The sequence below is a fragment of the Ranitomeya variabilis genome, chromosome 4 (assembly GCF_051348905.1).
Source record: "Ranitomeya variabilis isolate aRanVar5 chromosome 4, aRanVar5.hap1, whole genome shotgun sequence".
NCBI lineage: Eukaryota > Metazoa > Chordata > Amphibia > Anura > Dendrobatidae > Ranitomeya > Ranitomeya variabilis.
In genome coordinates this window covers 713414139-713432804 of record NC_135235.1, presented here as the reverse complement: position 1 = coordinate 713432804, position 18666 = coordinate 713414139, and the positions used below count along the sequence as shown (strand labels likewise).

Sequence of the window (18666 nt, the reverse complement as noted above, 5' to 3'; positions counted from 1 at the left end):
TCCACCCACAGAGCTGCACATCACATAGAGAATAATGGAGCCTCCAGCACCGACCTCCACCCGCAGAGCCGCACTCCACATAGAGAATAATGGAGCCTCCAGCACCGACCTCCACCCGCAGAGCCGCACTCACATAGAGAATAATGGAGCCTCCAGCACCGACCTCCACCTGCAGAGCCGCACTCACATAGAGAATAATGGGGCCTCCAGCACCGACCTCCGCCCGCAGAGCCACACTCCGCCCGCAGAGCCGCACTCCACATATATGGCTGCTCTCGCACTGTGCACACAGGACCTGTGATGAGGTCACAGGAGGGAGGAGTCAGGGGTCACATGATCAGGGCCTCAGTGTATGCAGGACTCTGCTGTGCTTGGTGTCTTGGTGCTGGATGAGGGGAAGGTTGTGTTTGGGTCAGGAGGGGTTTACAGTGTGTACAGAGTGGAGCCGTGTGTGTACAAGGTGTATGGAGACTGTGCCTGTGGATCCTACCCGGCGTGCGCCGCCTGGGTGCCTAGCAGTGGTAAGAGCAGCTTGTATTATCTGTCACTTTACGCCGCTTTGGCTTGCAGCCTCACACGCATTTATAGCAGTAGGTCTCTGCCACTAGTGGTATGCATGCTGGCCCCATAGACGGTGCACACTGGGGGACTCCCACCTATCCTTTTTTATCATCCTGGCATTTTATTGTATCTTTTGTATATTTTGTACGGATAAACTATTATGTAAATTATATGTGCATTAATAAAGTATTTACTACCTATACACTCCTAGTTTTCTCCTATTCCTAAGGTGTATGGACGAAGCCGTGTGTACAAGGTGTACGGAGCGGAGCCGCGTGTGTACGGAGCGGAGCCGTGTGTGTACGGATGTACGAGGTGTACAGAAGTCATTGAGCTGTAGGTTGGATTGCTGCTAAAGGGAAAAAAAATCTCTTTAATTCTTCTTTGTTAGCGAGTGTGAACGAGCTGAGTGTGACCGGAGTGTAAGTGCGAACTGAAGTAAGTGTGTGTCTGGTGATTTAGTGACTTTGGATTCAGGGAGTTTACAAGGGAGGAATTACTGAATTGCTTTTTGCATTTTATTAATATTCTAAATTTCTTTTTAACGTTTCTGTCTGGTGCAATCCCCATAAGGCTACTTTCACACTAGCGTTAACTGCATTACGTTTCAAAACGTCTTTTTTCAGAAAAAACGCATCCAGCAAAACTTTTTGCTGGATGCGTTTTTTTCCCATAGACTTGTATTGGCGACGTATGGCGACGGATTGGCATACGTCGTGTACGTTTTACGACGGATGCGTCGAAATTTGGCGACACGTCGTCTCAAAAAAACGTAGATTGTAACGTTTTTTGTCTCCGCCTAAAAAACGTGTCGCGACGCATCCTGCGGCATACGTCGTTGGCTGCAATGGAAGCCTATGAGCGACGGATGCGTCGGGACACGTCGTACGACGCAATGCAGCGCTGCAATACGTTTTTTTTACACTGAGCATGCTCAGAAGAAGTATTTTGTTGCCAATTGGTCAGACACCCCCAAATCTATATAAACCTGGCCTGGGCCTTGAACCCCACATATGCCAGCAAGACACAGAGAAGCAAAGAAGCCTGCCAGCAAGAGCCAGCCTGCCACAAGACCCCAGCCAAGCACAAGACCCCAGCCAGCCTGTCACAAGACTGCAGCCAGCCTGCCACAAGACTCCAGCCATCCTGCCACAAGACTCCAGCCATCCTGCCACAAGACTCCAGACATCCTGCTACAAGACTCCAGCCACCATAGCCAGTGTGAGTATTGCAATTTTAGTGTGCATCTGTGTGCCTGTGCATTTCTGTGTGTATGAGGTACTACTGACTACAGCAAGAGCTTAAAACCTGAAGAGAACCTGAGGCCTGCCATCGTCCTGCACCAGCCAGTGCCATGCTAGAGTCCAGATCCACCATGATGCCAGCCACTGTGAAGACCTGCTGCTTCAGCCAAAGGATTGTCAGCCTTTTGTATGTGTGTGTGTGTATGCGTCTTCTGATTGGTTTCACCTTTCTGCCTTTGTTGTACATATGTGTATTTGCATAAAGCTATGTGCGTGCATGTGTATGTGTGCATTTTTGGACGGCTGTGTGCTTTTGTACCATGTGCCTGCACCATATTATGCCTTTGCCAATTTTATGCCTGTTCATGTGGGAGGGTATGTGTCCATGTGCAGGATTGCATCAGGATGTGGTCAGGATTTTCCATCAGTATTTGTACGCCAAAACCAGGAGTGGGTGATAAAAGCAAAAGTGTGCCCGTTTTCGTATTATACTTTACCTAATTTTTACACTCCTGGTTTTGGCTTACAAATACTGATGGGAAATCCTGCCCAAATTCTGATGCGATCCTGAATGTGGACACATACCATGCATGTTTTTTGGGTACGTCTTGTTGATGGCATGTGCATTTGTCCATGCTGTATAATTGGTTATTTGCCTTTTTCTGATGTATTGACTGTATAGTGGTCTGTGCAGCATGTGGTTTAATTTTTTTTTTTTTTTTTTTTTTTTTTTTTTTTAAATCTGATGTGTTTTTTAAAAAAGTCTAGCGGTGTGCAGCTTGTGGTTTGAATGTGTGAGTGTGGGGTTTTTCTATTTAATAAAAGTGTTGAATTTTTTTTTATTACAGTTATAACCATTTGCAGTTGAAGTACTTGTATTTAAAATAAAGAGCATGTCAGCTCCTTGTGATTTTTAAAAAAAAAAGTGCAAAAAAAAAATAATAAAATGTTTATTAAAAAAATGTCCGTAGTATTATTTCATAAAGGTAAATTTAAAACTGGTGTATGTACCAATGGTTACACATGCAATACAGGGTTGGTTGAGGGCTCATTTTTTTTAATAAAGGTTAACCTGTAAAGTATTTTTTTTTTTTTTTGGGGGGGGGAGAGGTTATTTATTTTAAATAAAATGTGTCAAATATATTTTTTCATGGTGTTAACATTAAAAAATTTTGTTTTTTGGGACATGGAAATGAATGGTATAACGTGCAACTTTTTGGGGGGGTTTTGGTGTTCACCTGTATGAACATTTCTGACATCATTTTAGTAGGGTGTTTATCATTGAACATTACCTAGTTCAGGGGGTGGTCTAACTATAGATCCATTATACATATAACAGATAAACCAGGACACAGCCGCTGCCCACCAGGACACAGCCACTGCCCACCAGGACACAGCCGCTGCCCACCAGGACACAGCCGCTGCCCACCAGGACACAGCCACTGCCCACCAGGACACAGCCGCTGCCCACCAGGACCACAGCTAAAGAGCTAGAAGTAAGTTTTGAAGACCCCAATCTGCTACTTCAATGTGTCGAGCAGATTGCAAGTGTGTCTTTAACTTACAGAACCACCAGGACACAGCCGCTGCCCACCAGGACACAGCCGCTGCCCACCAGGACACAGCCACTGCCCACCAGGACACAGCCACTGCCCACCAGGACACAGCCGCTGCCCACCAGGACCACAGCTAAAGAGCTAGAAGTAAGTTTTGAAGACCCCAATCTGCTACTTCAATGTGTCGAGCAGATTGCAAGTGTGTCTTTAACTTACAGAACCACCAGGACACAGCCGCTGCCCACCAGGACACAGCCGCTGCCCACCAGGACACAGCCACTGCCCACCAGGACACAGCCACTGCCCACCAGGACACAGCCGCTGCCCACCAGGACCACAGCTAAAGAGCTAGAAGTAAGTTTTGAAGACCCCAATCTGCTACTTCAATGTGTCGAGCAGATTGCAAGTGTGTCTTTAACTTACAGAACCACCAGGACACAGCCGCTGCCCACCAGGACACAGCCGCTGCCCACCAGGACACAGCCACTGCCCACCAGGACACAGCCGCTGCCCACCAGGACCACAAAACGATGTCCTCTTCTGACAGCCCTCCTCCACAGCAACAGCGTGTATCGGTAAGTTAACACAAAATTTTTTTTTTTTTTTAAATTTCTTTAAATTAAATTTTTATGGATAACTACATGCATACATTATGTTTCAACAGGAAGCTGAATCAGATGAGGAGCTGTCAGAAGGGGGCGAGACGGGTGGAGAGATGCAAGTGGAGGAGGAACCAAGTGTAAGTAGTGGTGAAACAGTTGCTTCGCACATCACACTGCACCATACACAAAACAGATTACTAAACACCTGCCTACCTTAACTGAGAATTTGTTTCCTTCATTTCAGGCTGCTGCTGCTGCTCCTGCTGCTGCCGCTGAAGGCTCTCCCAGACAGTCCCAGAGTCGGCGGACTCGTCGCCACGGTCGGCCATCAGTGAGTTTTTTTTTTTTGGGGGGAGGGGGATTCTATTGGTACTTTAGTATTTCAGTGTACTAATTTGTTTGTTTTCCTTTTTTTTTTTTTTGACACAGGCTTCACAGCGTGCTCCCGCAGAAGAGGAGGATGATGATGATGACATTGATGTAGACTGTCTCATCGAGGAGGTTCGTGAGCGGGAGCCGCTGTGGAACATGGCTGACCGCAGGCATGCAGATACCGGTGTCACCCGTCGGCTCTGGGACGAAGTGTGTCGCACCCTGTTTCCAAGGCGGGAGAGCCTTCATCCTCAGCAGCAGAGCAAACTAGGTAAGTATTCACTTTCCAGTGATGTTTTGAGCTGACTGTAATGTATTGCATTTACCAATTTTTTGTTTTTTCTTTTGATTCTTGTCTTCACAGTTGGAAAGGTTAGGAAGCGGTGGCGGTCACTGAGGGATCGCTTTAAGAGGGAATTCAATGATGAGATGAAGGCCCCGAGTGGCTCTGCAGGAAGGAAGAGGAGCAGATATAAATATGGCCAGGCCCTCTCCTTCCTGAGGCGAACCATGCTAAGCAGAGTGTAAGTATTCTACAGCCCAATTATAACCATGTTAACCTGTCTACTTAGTTTGCTTTCAGTCAGGGCTTTTTCATTCCAATGTATTAATTTCTTTTGTTTTTTCTTTCACAGCACCTTCTCCAGCCACCGGGCGCCTGCATCTTCCTCTGCGCCCTCTGAAGCGATCCCTCCTGAGTCCGCCACTGAGGGCCACGTCGGTAGGCCCCACACCTCTGTCCCCTCCTCTGACCCCTCTGTCCCCTCTGTCCTCTCCTCTGACCCCTCTGTCCCCTCCACTTCATCCGCCCCAAGCAGTGGAGCATTATTGCAGGCTTCATTGCTCGCATCTGATGCTGAACAGTTAGCGTTCCCTTTACCCCACCCCTCTGATCCTGCCACCTCGACACCACCATTAGGTTCGTGGCGGCAGCGCCAGAGGGGTCAGGAAAGGAGCTATGCTCCTGAGTTCTTACACCTGAATGCATCCTTCCAAGGCTCTTTCAAAATTTTGGGAGAGCAAGTGACTGCTGGTTTCAACATGGTGCAATCACGCATCAGTGAAACAAGCCAGGAAACCAGCAGTCGCTTGGATAGGCTGCATTCAGCTGTAAGTCCCGATCCGGCCAACCTTTTTTTCCAATCCATGCTCATGAGCATGGAGAAGCTTTCTTTTGAGCAACAGATGCGGGTAATGAATACCTGCCATAATGCTGCACTGCAGGCCATTAATGAATCGACCCACACACCTCACCACACCTCCACTCCAATTCCACACCATACCCCCCATTACCAAACCCAGCCCCAATACCCACACCAGCAGCATTACCAAACCCAGCTCCAATCCCCACACCAGCACCATTACCAAACCCCACGCCACTCCCACTACCCTACCCAGTCACAATACCCGACCCAGTCCCCACAACAATCCCGGCCCCTAGACCAAATTACTTCCCCAATGTTTTCCTTACTGAACTTTTCTCTTCCACCTACCCCAACACCACCCCCCTCTGGTCAGCCTCTTGGTTTAACCCCCACTTCCACTGCACCCCAAACAAGTAGGGTTTCCCCACCTATCGACGTGGTCCAACCTTCCGGCACATCCTCCTCTCATATCTCCACCCAACACTTTGAAAATTTGTAAAGTGTGTAAATAAGATTCTAAAAAATGTTCTAATTTTTCTATAAAAATGTTGGAAAATATATATATATTTTTTTTGCAAAACAAAAAAAAAAAAAAAAAAAAAGAGTTAAAATAAATTTCTGATTACAATTCTACTCTTTGTGTGTGTGTGGATTTATTAAGGTAATATAATAAAAAAAGGTTTAATAAAAACAAACACCAGACATGTAAAGGGTATAACATAATGGTTTTACTAGCAAGAAAACCACGCTTTTGGGCCTTTTTTTGGGGGGGGGGGGCAGAAACACTTTTTTTACATAACCAAAACACATGGGAAACAGGTTACACATGGGAAACAGGTTACACAATCATGTCTTGCCACGGGATCCACCCGACAGGTGAGACAAAATAATCGGCAAACTGGTCCCTCATCCTTGTAACTGAACTTGTAGAGCGAACCGAGCTGCTGCGGTAGTCCCACAAGGTGGTCTCCAACTCTTCATCATCCAAAGAAACGGGCTCCTTTGACAGGACAAAGTTGTGGAGCACCACACAGGCTTTAACTACCTCGTCTATAGTTGTTGTTTTCAGCTTGATAGCCGTCAGCAGAACTCGCCACTTCGCCGTCAATATGCCAAAGGAACACTCCACTACTCTTCGTGCTCTAGTAAGCCGGTAATTAAAGACCCGCTTGGTATGGTTTAAGTTCCGGCTACTGTACGGTTTCAGTAGGTGCAGCGACAGTTGAAAGGCTTCATCACCTACAAAGACATATTCCAGGGCTGGGTCATTTGTTCCTGGCAGTGGTCTGGCTGGCGGGAAATCGTAGCTCTCTCCATAAAGGCAACGACCCATCGGAGAGTTTTTAAACACTTGCGAATCATTGGACCGTCCATACGCTCCAATGTCCACGGCAAGGAACCTGCAGTTGGCGTCTGCAATAGCCATAAGGACGATGGAGAAATACTTCTTATAATTATAATACTCCGATCCTGTTCCTGCCGGTTTCGCAATCCTTATGTGTTTCCCGTCAACTGCACCCACACAATTAGGGAAATTGCAAATTTGCTGAAACTCTTCAGCACTTCGCAACCAGATTTCCGTGGATGGTTGGGGGATATACTCTGGTTGCAAAGTGGTCCAAACAGCCCGACATGTGTCCTTCACTATTCCAGAGATAGTTGAAATGCCCAGCCTGAACTGATAATGGAGCGAAGTCATAGATTCACCCGTAGCTAGGAAACTTTATAAAAAAAAAAAAAAAAAAAATGTTAAAAATTGTTTGTCTGTGCAATTTTTTATAATATGGCACTGTTAATTTTTTTTAAAATGACAGGAGACCCAATAAAACCAGCATGAATCCGGTGTAAAAAAACAGTGGAATGTCCGCCAAGAAAACCCAAATTACATGCTGCAGAAAATAGTGCGCAATATGTCAGCGCAGTATTGTCTGCAGCATGTAATATAACATTCAAAATGACCAATGACAGGAAAAAAGCAGTTGCATGTCATCAAACCCAAAAAACCCAAAAAAAAAAAAACTGCAGAAAATGCAACGCAATATTTCAGCGCAGTATTTTCTGCAGTCTGTTATCTAACATTCAATATCAGCAATGACATTTAAATAAAGCAGTTGAATGTCCGCCAAGAAAACACAAACTACATGCTGCAGAAAATAGTGCGCAATATGTCAGCGCAGTATTGTCTGCAGCATGTAATATAACATTCAAAATGACCAATGACAGGAAAAAAGCAGTTGCATGTCATCAAACCCAAAAAAAACAAAAAAAAAAAAAACTGCAGAAAATGCAACGCAATATTTCAGCACAGTATTTTCTGCAGTCTGTTAACATTCAATATCAGCAATGACATTTAAATAAAGCAGTTGAATGTCCGCCAAGAAAACCAAAACTACATGCTGCAGAAAATAGTGCGCAATATGCCAGCGCAGTATTTTCTGCAGCATGTAATATAACATTCAATATCAGCAATGAAATAAAAAAAAGAGGCTTACCGCAGGGTCACCATCAGCCGCTCCGCCGGTGTGATGGCAAGCCTCATCCTTGTATCCTGTCTTCGGATGACATCCTCCAGTTTTGCAAGCAAAAAATCAAAATGTTCAATCCTCATCCGCACGTAGTTGTGGAATTTGTGTGGATTGTGCCGCAACTCCAGGTACAAAGTGGACTGGACACCCCGGGTCATCCGTAGTTGATTAATCGGATGAATCCACATTCGTCTTCGTCTCCGTTGCTGCAGAAGCATCCTACGCCTTTCCGCTGCCGCCTCCTTCTCCCGCACTATGATATCCAGGCGATTTGTCTCAAAGATAACGTCGGTAACCAAACTAGCAATCCTCCCAAGAACACCTTCCATCGCTGCCACAAAACTAAAACCCACAAAGATGGGCTGTAAATACAGTACTATATAGTTTTTCAAATTTTCCAGTAGCCAATCAAATTTTGGGAGCCTCCCCTTTTAAAAACGGATCCGTCGGAAAAACGGATACAACGGATGGTAAAACGGATACAACGTATGCAACGCATCCAGTATTTTCGACGGAAACGTTTAGCGGATTTGCGACGGATCCGTCGAAATGCTGGATGCGTGGCATACGTTTGTCACCGTTTTTCAATTTTTTGACGCATCCGTTTTTTCGGCAAAAAAACGGATTTGCGACGTAATGCAGTAAACGCTAGTGTGAAACTAGCCTAAGGAAATGCGTTCCACTATTGTTAATGCCATCCAGTGTACATCTGGCCACATGTATGCAGTCCTTGAGCAGCCGGTCGAGGGGGCATACTGCTGTGCGAGATGTGAGCACGTTGTGCATTTGGAAGCCCGGATTCTGAATCTAAATGTGTAGCTGGCAACATCGAGATCCATAGACAATATGGAGTTCAATGGGACAGATGAGGGGGGATGGTAGGATGGAGCTGCAGGACAGTGAAGTAGCAAGCTGGGTGACAGAAGGCCGGGTAGAGGAAAGAGTGCCAGGGAGGCTAGTCCTGATCTGCACACCCCAATACGTTTGCTAAGTTGGCAGATGAGGGGGATCCCCCTACAGGGGTAGCACTACTGCAGCCAGGCATGTCCTCTGAAAGCCGGAGGAGTGTCTGCTCCAGTATGGAGGGAAATAGGAGAGCAGGGCAGGCCAGACAGGTGCTGGTACTGGGGGACTCAGTTATTAGAGGAGCAGATAGGGCAATCTGTCACAAAGACAGGGATCGTCGAACGGTGTACTGCCTACCTGGCGCTCGAGTCTAACACATCGCTAATCGGGTGGACCAATTACTGGGAGGGGCTGGTGAGGACCCAGTGGTCATGGTGCACATTGGCACAAATGACAAAGTTAGAGGTAGGTGGAAGGTCCTTAAAGCAAGGACCTCCAAGGTGGTATTCTCAGAAATACTGACTGTACCACGTGCCACGCCAGAGGCAAAGGGAAATTAAGGAGATAAATAAGTGACTCAGGAATTAGTGTAGGAAGGAGGGGTTTGGGTTCCTGGAGAACTGGGCCAACTTCTTAGTTAGCTACAGGTTCTATGCTAGGGATGGGCTCAGTAGCGTAGCTACCAGGGGGGCAGAGGGGACCATCGCCCCGGGCTCGGTGCTCAGAGGGGGCCCACCTGGAGCTACGCTACTGTAACTGCATGCGCCAATACAATTACATTCTGCGGCAGAGCAGGCAGAATCTTTCTCCCTGCTCTGCCACTATGGGGCCCCTGAGCAGGCAGTGAGGGGCCCGTTGCCAGCAGTGGGCCTCCCACCCATCACCAACAGGTCAGCTGTTTTGGCATTTAGCCAATACAGCTGACCGCATTGATGAGGGAAGGAGCGCTACGCTCCTTCTGCCATCATCTCCCTGTCAGCATCTGACATCGCCGACCTTGACAGCGGGCACGATGACGTCACTACCCGGCGCCCACTGTCAGATGAGCGGGAGCTCGGAGCACCGCAGGAACAAGGAGGAAGAGGTTAGTATTTACAGTTTTTTTTATTGGGGCTGCCTTATTCTACAGGGTCTGCCTATGGGGGTGATCTTTATGCTACTGGGTCTGCCCATGGGGGTGCTGCCTTATACTACAGGGTCTGCATATGGGGTGTTGCCTTGTGCTATTAAGTATGCCTATGGGGTGCTGCCTTATACTACAGGGTCTGCCTATGGGAGACTTCCTTATACTACAGGGTCTGCCTATGGGGTGCTGCTTTATACTACAGGGTCTGCCTATGTAGGTGCTGCTTTATACAACAGGGTCTGCCTATGGGGTGCTGCCTTATACTACAGCGTCTGCCTATGGGGGTGCTGCTGCCTTATACTACAGGGTCTGCCTATGGGTTTCTACCTTTTACTACAGGGTCTGCCTATGGGGTGCTGCCTTATACTACAGGGTCTGCCTATGGGGTGCTGCCTTTGACTACAGGGTCTGCCTATGGGGTGCTGCCTTTGACTACAGGGTCTACCTATGGGGTGCTGCCTTGTGCTACAGGGTCTGCCTATGGGGTGCTGCCTTATATCATAGTTTGCCTATGGGGTGCTGCCTTATACTACAGGGTCTGCCTATGGGGTGCTGCCTTTTACTACAGTTTCTGCCTATGGGGTGCTGCCTTATACTACAGGGTCTGCATATTGGGTGTTGCCTTGTGCTATTAAGTTTGCCTATGGGGTGCTGCCTTATACTACAGGGTCTGCCTATGGGGTGCTGCCTTATACTACAGGGTCTGCCTATGGGATGCTGCCTTATACTACAGGGTCTGCCTATGGGGTGCTGCATTATATTACAGGGTCTGCCTATGGGGGTTGATGGGGAAATCAGGGACCACCTTAATACATTCGTATAATTCATACACATTCATATATTTCTCTAACAGAATATGTCTGAACATGTCCAAGCTTTGCTAAGTTATTCTGCTGACTATTGATTACCAATTAGAATTGCTGACGAAGGTGAGGTTAATCAGATTAGACTTAGGACCTCTCTCACCACATACCTGTCCACAGTTCTCTCCTTATAAGGAATAAACTGATGAATTAAGAATGATCTCATATGTAATAAACAGCTGATTTGCGCACAAACATAATGTATACGCCTACTCAAAAGTGTATATAACTGACTGTCCGGAAGTATTACATTTATGGCATCTGAACAGATTACGTCTGTCTCTGTCCATCAATGCTTAAGCATCCTCACATTTGGCAGCCATCCAATATCCCTGAGAGTCTGACTTGCAGACCAACCTAACATTTTGGCGTCCCTTTGGGTGGGCTGGCCAAGATGGAAGACCGCCAATATCTGAAGCCCGGCAAGCCGCAGACCTGAGAGCAAGGCCACACAGACAATCCCGGGAAGGTTAGAACCATTAGTTTCTTACAAACTCTCTCTGTGTCTCCACCTGTCTCTTAATCTGCAGCCGAGCTCTAGGTATGTTATAGTCAGGTCTTTCTATAAAGGCCAGCCCATATTGTTTGCAAAGAACCATAGAATATCCTAAGTGATACTCGAAAGGCATATTGGATTGGTCAATTTTATGTGCTGCTATCCTTGTTATATGTCCTGTTATATGTCTAGCATATGACTGAAGAGTGAGTGAGTGTGTGATTCACCCTTGAGGAGACGTCCTCTTGGGGAGTGATAGAGATACGGTGTAAAAAGCAGGTTGAATTGGGATAGGGCCTCTGCAGTTCCCTCCGGTGACCCTTCAGGGCATCCTGGGTCAGAGGTCAAGTTCGTCTGTGTCTATCTATCCTTGTACACACAAGCTGCCCCTCTCCAGATGGTGCTAGTAGATCGGGAGATAATTTTGATCACATTAATCTGCCTGCTGTTAGCTAGTTTTGTTCTCTGGTTAATATATAGGCTTTCTGTGTATGCCATATTAAGTCTGAAGGAGGTGCCCTTGATTAGACCAGGACGCCTGAGTGGGATTAGTGAGTGACGCTGCGGCGGTCACAAGGGGCCAAATCACTAATCATTATCCCCATAGTCGGCACACCTATTGGCTGAGTATTTAGCATAGGTTACGAAAGCAAGCGGAAAGGGGACTTAGAAGTTAGCACGCCAGCACTGTGACGTAAGTGTAGGTTAGCAAGTTGCTACGAGTTAGAGGCAGTGAGAAGTGGGCACAATAGAGGCTACACATTAAGAGAACAGTGAAATATCAGTGTCAGTCAGGAAAACCAGAGAACACACAGAAGAAGAAAGAAAGAGAGCAGGCAGCAATGGGGAACATAGATCGCAAAGAGCACAGGGAGGGGTGCAGCGCCCAAGAGATAGTGAAGAAAAGGAAAGGTAAAGTTGCTGTGAAGGACTCTAGAAAGTTGTTGAAAAGTTTGGGGATGAAAAATGACCAGCTAGATCCTTTCCTTTGGAACTCAGCTCTAACAGGGAGTATGGGATGGATCACAGATAATAAGTTGTTAATACAGGCAAGGGCTTGGGCAGATGTAGCAAAGGAATTAAAGAGAGAAGGAGGTTGGGTTAAGGTAGAAACACCGCAAGGGATTAGATTCAGACCGAAAACAAAAATGCCTCCGCCATATCAACCCCATCTCACGGCTCCTGCTCCACCAAGTCCGGATGGATTGGTGTGTGTGTGGACAGCAAAACCCCGACTGGCGTGAACAATGTTCTGCCTGCGGGAGACCCTACGGGGCAACAGGACTTTATCCTGTCATCCACACTCACACTACGACACAAGACAATGGGCACAATGTGACAAAATCAGAAGACAGTCTAGGCGCACCCAACACACTAGATGACGGAGACTATCAACCAAATCTCCACACTATGGATGCAACCGGCGCTGCAGTAGCAACATCAACATTTACCCCCAGACGCTCGACTGCACCCATGACTACAACTATCTCCCACTACAAACCATGGAGCCCAAAAGATCACATGACACTGGTCAATGACGCCCCTGACCCATATGACTTACCCATGGCCTTCTACAGATGTATGGTAGGACTGAATAATACCTACACATATACATGAGCAGACTTAGAGTCCATCCTAAGAGGGAAAAATGGGAATGCACAAATGGAGTCAGTTCTGGAGGCAATAAAAAGTGCAGGGAGATCATATAGTTTAGAACGGGAGTTGTGCGCACAGTATGTCAGAACTGTAGAGTCAGGGTTACACTTCCTACAAGGTCTACATGCATGGTGCTAGAAAAAGGTGGGGGAATCCACAATCTCCCTACTGGACATAGTACAAGGTCCTAATGACACCGTAGAACAGTTCTAGGGAAATTTGAAACTGAGACACGCAGATTTGGGTTATGAAAACATGGGAGAAGCAGGTAGGAAGCTTTTCCATGGGGCATTCATAGCAGGGCTTAAACAACAGCTCAGGCAGAAGGTCCAGGCAGCTAAGCCCGACTGGAGAATATGCCAGATAGAAGAATTGGTACGGGAGGCAAAAGGGGTGGAATTAGATCAGAAGACAAAGCCAGTACAGATACATTATGCTTCCAATGACGTTAAGGAGCACAGGACAACTTCTACCAGAAGGGACCGGCGGCAGATGGAGTGCTATAACTGTGGGAAAAGGGGGCACATCAGCCATCAGTGCAGGGCACCCAGAAAAGAGACTCAGCCCAAGACGGATGCCTCAACCCAAAACCCACAATAGGAAACAGGCAACCCCGTAGCCATCTACCCCCTTAGGGCACGCACACACCCAAGCCCACAAGGGGTAGTCCCAGTACATCTCCCAGATGGTAGAAAAATCCCATTCCTGGTGGATACGGGGGCAGCCAAAACAGTAATCCGCCAGGAACATGTCAAATCATCAGACATATCAGACGATACCCTCTACACTCAAGGCTTTGAGGGATTGATCCAAGAACGCAAACTGACTAAACCACTGCCCCTCCGTTTAGTTGACCACACCTGCCTTGCACGGCTACTGATCAGTGACAAGTCACCTGTTAATTTGCTAGGTTCTGACTTATAGGCAATACAAGCACATGTCATGTACGAACCTGACGGTACTGTTAAGCTGACAGCTGGAATTCCGGAATCTGCACTGTGCAAAGTGCTGGTGTGCCTGCACATCTCAGACTCCCTCTTCCCACCTGAAGAACATGAGTCACTGGCACAGGTCCCAGACGTGCTATGGGCAAAATCCAAGACTGATATCGGACAAATGCCAGTTCCTCCTGTAATGATTAACTTGAAGCCAGGAGCAAAGCCACCTAAAGTTAGACAGTACCCTTTAAGTGCTGCTCAGGAAGAAGCAATAGGGAAGAATATCACAGATCTAATTGCTTCTGGGGCCATAAAACCTACAAAGTCTGTAGCAAACACTCCCTTATTTCCAGTAAAGAAAAAGGGTAGGAAAGGGGAGCCAGTCACCTACAGAATGGTCCATGACCTTAGGGCTATAAATGCAGTCACTGAGTTACTCACTCCAGTGGTACCAAACCCACATACCATCATGTCACAAATCCCGATAACTGCAGCTTGTTTCACCTGCATTGATCTTGCAAATGCTTACTTCTCTGTGTCTTTACACCAGGACTGTCAATATATTTTTGCTTTCACTTTCAGGGGCCAGCAGTATACGTGGATGGTGCTACCGCAGGGGGCTCACAACTCTCCAACCTTGTATACGGCTGCGTTGCAACTTGTTTTGCAGGCTTGGATCATTCCACATGCTGAGGTAGTCCTACTCCAGTATGTGGATGACCTGCTCCTTTGTGCCCCAAACAGATGTATGCTGTGAAGCTACAATCTCACTGCTCCTGCATCTTGCTTCCAAAGGGTGTAAAGCTTCGAGAGAAAAGTTACAGTTTTGTCAATTAAAGCAAAGCTCAATTTTTCATTGAGCCCCACAGGGGCCATAGAATTCAAGGTCACAATCCAGCGACACACTGTTTGTGCTAATAGTCTTTTATATTCCCTCCTCTACTACCACAATGCACTTGGTCGATCCCCAGGATCCGTAGACCCCTAGGATCACACGCATGCACCAGGCGGAAATGTTTTGGGAGCGTATTTAGGGTGCCAATGTCCTCTACCTCCTTCGCATTGGCAATATCCCTTACATGCTCCCTTACACGTACACGGAGCTGGCGTGACGTAAGTCCCACGTACCTCTTGGAGCAAGGACATGTGGCCAGATAAACAGCATATGTGCTAGTGCAGCTAATATGGTGCCGAATCTGAAATCTCATTGTTCCATTTGATGGTGAGAAATGAGTGCCCCTAATCAAGTTCTTTTCCTTACAGGCTATCCTCTCCTTGGATAAAGCCTACGCGAAACGCGCGTCAGGGGTGTATACCGGCACCTGACTGTTTTCCATCATGGGTAAGAAACGTAACTGCTAACATTGTCACTATTTACCGCTCTCCCCCATATGAGCTTTTTTGTCACTGTGACACTATTTGGGGTGTGCACTGCCTTACAGGCATCTGATGCTCTGACTTCTATTGATAACAGGTCAATTGAGCGCTATTTAATTAGCATTACTGATGGTGTATTAGTACCATGATTTAGGCACACTCAAATACACTTATTGTGCCGGGGTCTTAATTGCTTCTAGACTAGGGCTTTTTTTCGTCTTTTTTTGGATTTTCTTGTTATTCTAATGTATCTAATAGTATCTTTAATAAATTTATACAAGTTTTAAAATTCTATGTATGGAACTCTATTTTTTCTATGTTTAAAAGCCACTCTATGAGTGTCTGCCCACACAGCCTTTTCACCTCAGTCAGGAGCCTCACTCAAACTAGAAATTGTCTCTGCTTCAGCTCTAGGTACCCCAGACTATGCAAAACTTTTTCTTCTGTACTACACAGAAATGCAGGGACATGCTACCGGGGTCCTAGCCCAGAAACATGGTCAACAGAACAGGCCTGTTGCATACTACTCCGCCCGATTAGATCCTGTTGCCAGAGGAGCCCCATCATGTGTTCGAGCAGTAGCGGCCATCTCACTTCTGCTAGACAAGACATCAGAGATTGTGTTTGACTACCAAGTCACTGTCTACACTCCAAATGATCTACACAGCATACTCAGCCAGGTCCAACCTAAGCACATTGCTGTAGCCAGACACCTCAGACTTCAATGTGCACTCTTAATGCCTCCCAATGTCACCTTAAAAAGATGCATGACTTTGAACCCAGCTACTCTCATTCCACTTGATGTAGTGGATTCAGGGGGGGGGGGAAGGAGGCAGGCCAAGGAAAACCACTGTTTTTGCAAAATTTGACAGAAGAGCTATTTGATGCATACTATGAACATGACTGTATAGCCTTTATGGCTCAAGAAACTGCAGGGTTCTCACATGTTTCTGATGTACCTCTCACTAATCCAGATGCTGAGCTTTTTGTAGATGGTTCAAGGAGCATCGGGGAGGATGGCTGGTTCTACACTGGGTATGCAGTGGTCACTCAGCATGAGGTAGTAAAAGCAGAACCACTCCCTCCTCATATGTCTGCACAGGAGGCGGAGCTGACGGCACTCATTGAAGCGCTTAAAGGGGCTGAAGGTAAACGGTACACCATTTACACAGACTCGAGATACAGTTTTGGAGTCGCACATGACTACGGCCCCATATGGAGGGCAAGAGACTTTCTTACATCAACAGGTACTCCTATTAAGCATGGGCACCTCATCAAGCAGCTAATGGACGCACTACTACTTCCAAAGGAGGTTGCCATAGTTAAGGTAAAGGCACACACCAGGCTTGCGACCAACGAAGCACGAGAAAATGACAAAGCGGACCGAGCAGTCAAGGAAGCTGCAAGGAAGCCACGAGACCCCTGCGGCCACTCCACTGATTATGGTAAGCACTGAGTTTAACCAGTTGGACTTGAGTATCTTACAGGCTCTGACTCGGTAAGCCTCCGGGGAAGAGAAAAAGGTCTGGTCGAAAGCTGGAGCTCGGGAGCACAGAGGTTTGTGGAAGGTGGGACAGCGGGTGTGTCTGCCAAGATCTCTGTATCCTGCAATGGCTCAAGCGGCCCACGGTCCAACGCACCTGTCTAAAAATGCCATGTGTGCTCTGGTGGAGAAGCAATGGGTCGCACCTGGCTTCACAATGGTTGCTACTAGATTTACACAGGCATGTCTCACATGTGCACAACACAATCCAGGCAGTGTAGTCAAAGTACCACAAAAACACACACCTAAGCCCCTCTACCCGTTTCAACGACCGCAGATTGACTTCATACAGCTTCCCAAGGTAGGAACGTATGAATATTGTCTAGTGTGTGTTGACCTCTTCTCAGGGTGGCCGGAAGCTTTCCCGATGCCAAAAGCTACTGCACGAGCCACTGCAAAGAAATTGATGTCAGAAGTCTTCTGTAGTTTCGGACTGCCTGAAACCATAGAATCTGACAGAGGTACCCACTTCACTGGAGAGGTAATGCAAAATGTCATGCAAATGTTAGGGGTCACACAGGCATTTCACACCCCCTACAGACCACAAGCTAGCGGCAAGGTAGAACGGCTAAATGGTACACTTAAGCTAAAGATCCAGAAAGCGAGTGAGGAATTGGGGAAACCATGGACAGAGTGTTTGCCTTTAGCTCTGTTCTCCATCAGGTACACGCCTAACAGAAAGACAAAGGTGTCCCCCTTTGAGGTTTTGTTTGGGTCAGCACCAAGACTAGGCCTGTACTTCCCACAGACACTGCAGCTTCAGTGTGACAGCCTCACCAGCTATGTCCAGGGCCTTCAAAAGAGGCTCTCATTCGTGCATAAACAAGTGTTTGATTCTATTCCAGACCCAGAGAGCTGAGAGGGAACCCATTCTCTCCAGCCCGGAGATTGGGTGGTGGTCAAGAGACATACGCAGAAGCCTCTGGAGCTGAGATTTGACAGACACTTCCAAGTCCTCCTCACCACAGCCACATCAGTAAAGCTTGAGGGAAAGCCCACCTGGATCCATGCAAGCCACTGCAAGATCCTGGAACAGAAGAGCGATCGTCCTGCTCCTGATGATGCTGATGACCCTTCCCCAGAGAAGACAGACTGCTCAGACAAGCCAGCGTGCCACTTATAATAAAGTAGCCCCGCTTAGACTTGATGTTGTGAAAAATGTGGACTGGATACACTATATTTACTATAATCAACAAAGATTTATAACGTATACTAGAGATGCACTGACAAACCTGGTAGATCACTCCACAGACAAATAAAGATGCCATCAGTCAAATCACACACATAAAACACTCACAATAATGAATATATGAAATGCTATGATTGAGAATAAGATATGATCTCCCCATCCTATGGGGGATTCGGCCGAAGAATTGACAAGAAAGTCCGACACTGGCATTAGGCCCGTGACAGCACCTGTAGGTTAGAGGTAGAGTCATATCTAATCTCAAAAGGGGGGACTGATGGGGAAATCAGGGACCACCTTGATATATTCTTATAATTCATACACACACATTCAGAATATGTCTGAACATGTCCAAGCTCTGCTAAGTCATTCTGCTGACAAGTGATTATCAATTAGAATTGCTGACAAAGTTAGGCCTAATCAGATAGAACCTTACCCCTGTACGTGTCTAACCCCAAGTTACCTCTTATGTAAGGATCACCTGATGAATTAAGAATGATTTCATATGTAATAAACAGTTGATTCGCGCTCAAACATAATGTATACGCCAACTCAAAAGTGTATATAACTGCATGTAACCAGTATACGTCATGGCATTGGAAACAGATCACCTCTGTCTCTGTCCATCAT

General features: G+C 46.8%; 2 protein-coding genes and 1 long non-coding RNA gene across 4 annotated transcripts in view; 2 read left to right on the top strand and 1 right to left on the bottom strand.

Annotated features, from left to right (window-relative positions):
• Positions 1-18666, bottom strand: part of LOC143766560 (uncharacterized) — a 92293-nt gene that overhangs the window by 46607 nt on the left and 27020 nt on the right. The window lies entirely within an intron of this gene.
• Positions 367-18576, top strand: LOC143769323 (uncharacterized). Of its 2 annotated transcripts, none has more exons than XR_013214348.1 (3): positions 367-521; positions 15194-15272; positions 17696-18576. It is a non-coding gene; the product is annotated as an uncharacterized LOC143769323 (long non-coding RNA). The 2 variants fall into 2 exon arrangements; XR_013214349.1 differs by lacking the exon at positions 367-521 and adding an exon at positions 11139-11309.
• LOC143766559 (uncharacterized) lies at positions 3771-6291 on the top strand. The gene is made up of 6 exons (XM_077254338.1): positions 3771-3936; positions 4026-4100; positions 4208-4294; positions 4393-4606; positions 4700-4859; positions 4971-6291. Exons 1-6 carry the CDS (start codon positions 3892-3894, stop codon positions 5977-5979), a joined length of 1590 nt encoding a protein of 529 aa, XP_077110453.1. The 5' UTR covers positions 3771-3891; the 3' UTR covers positions 5980-6291.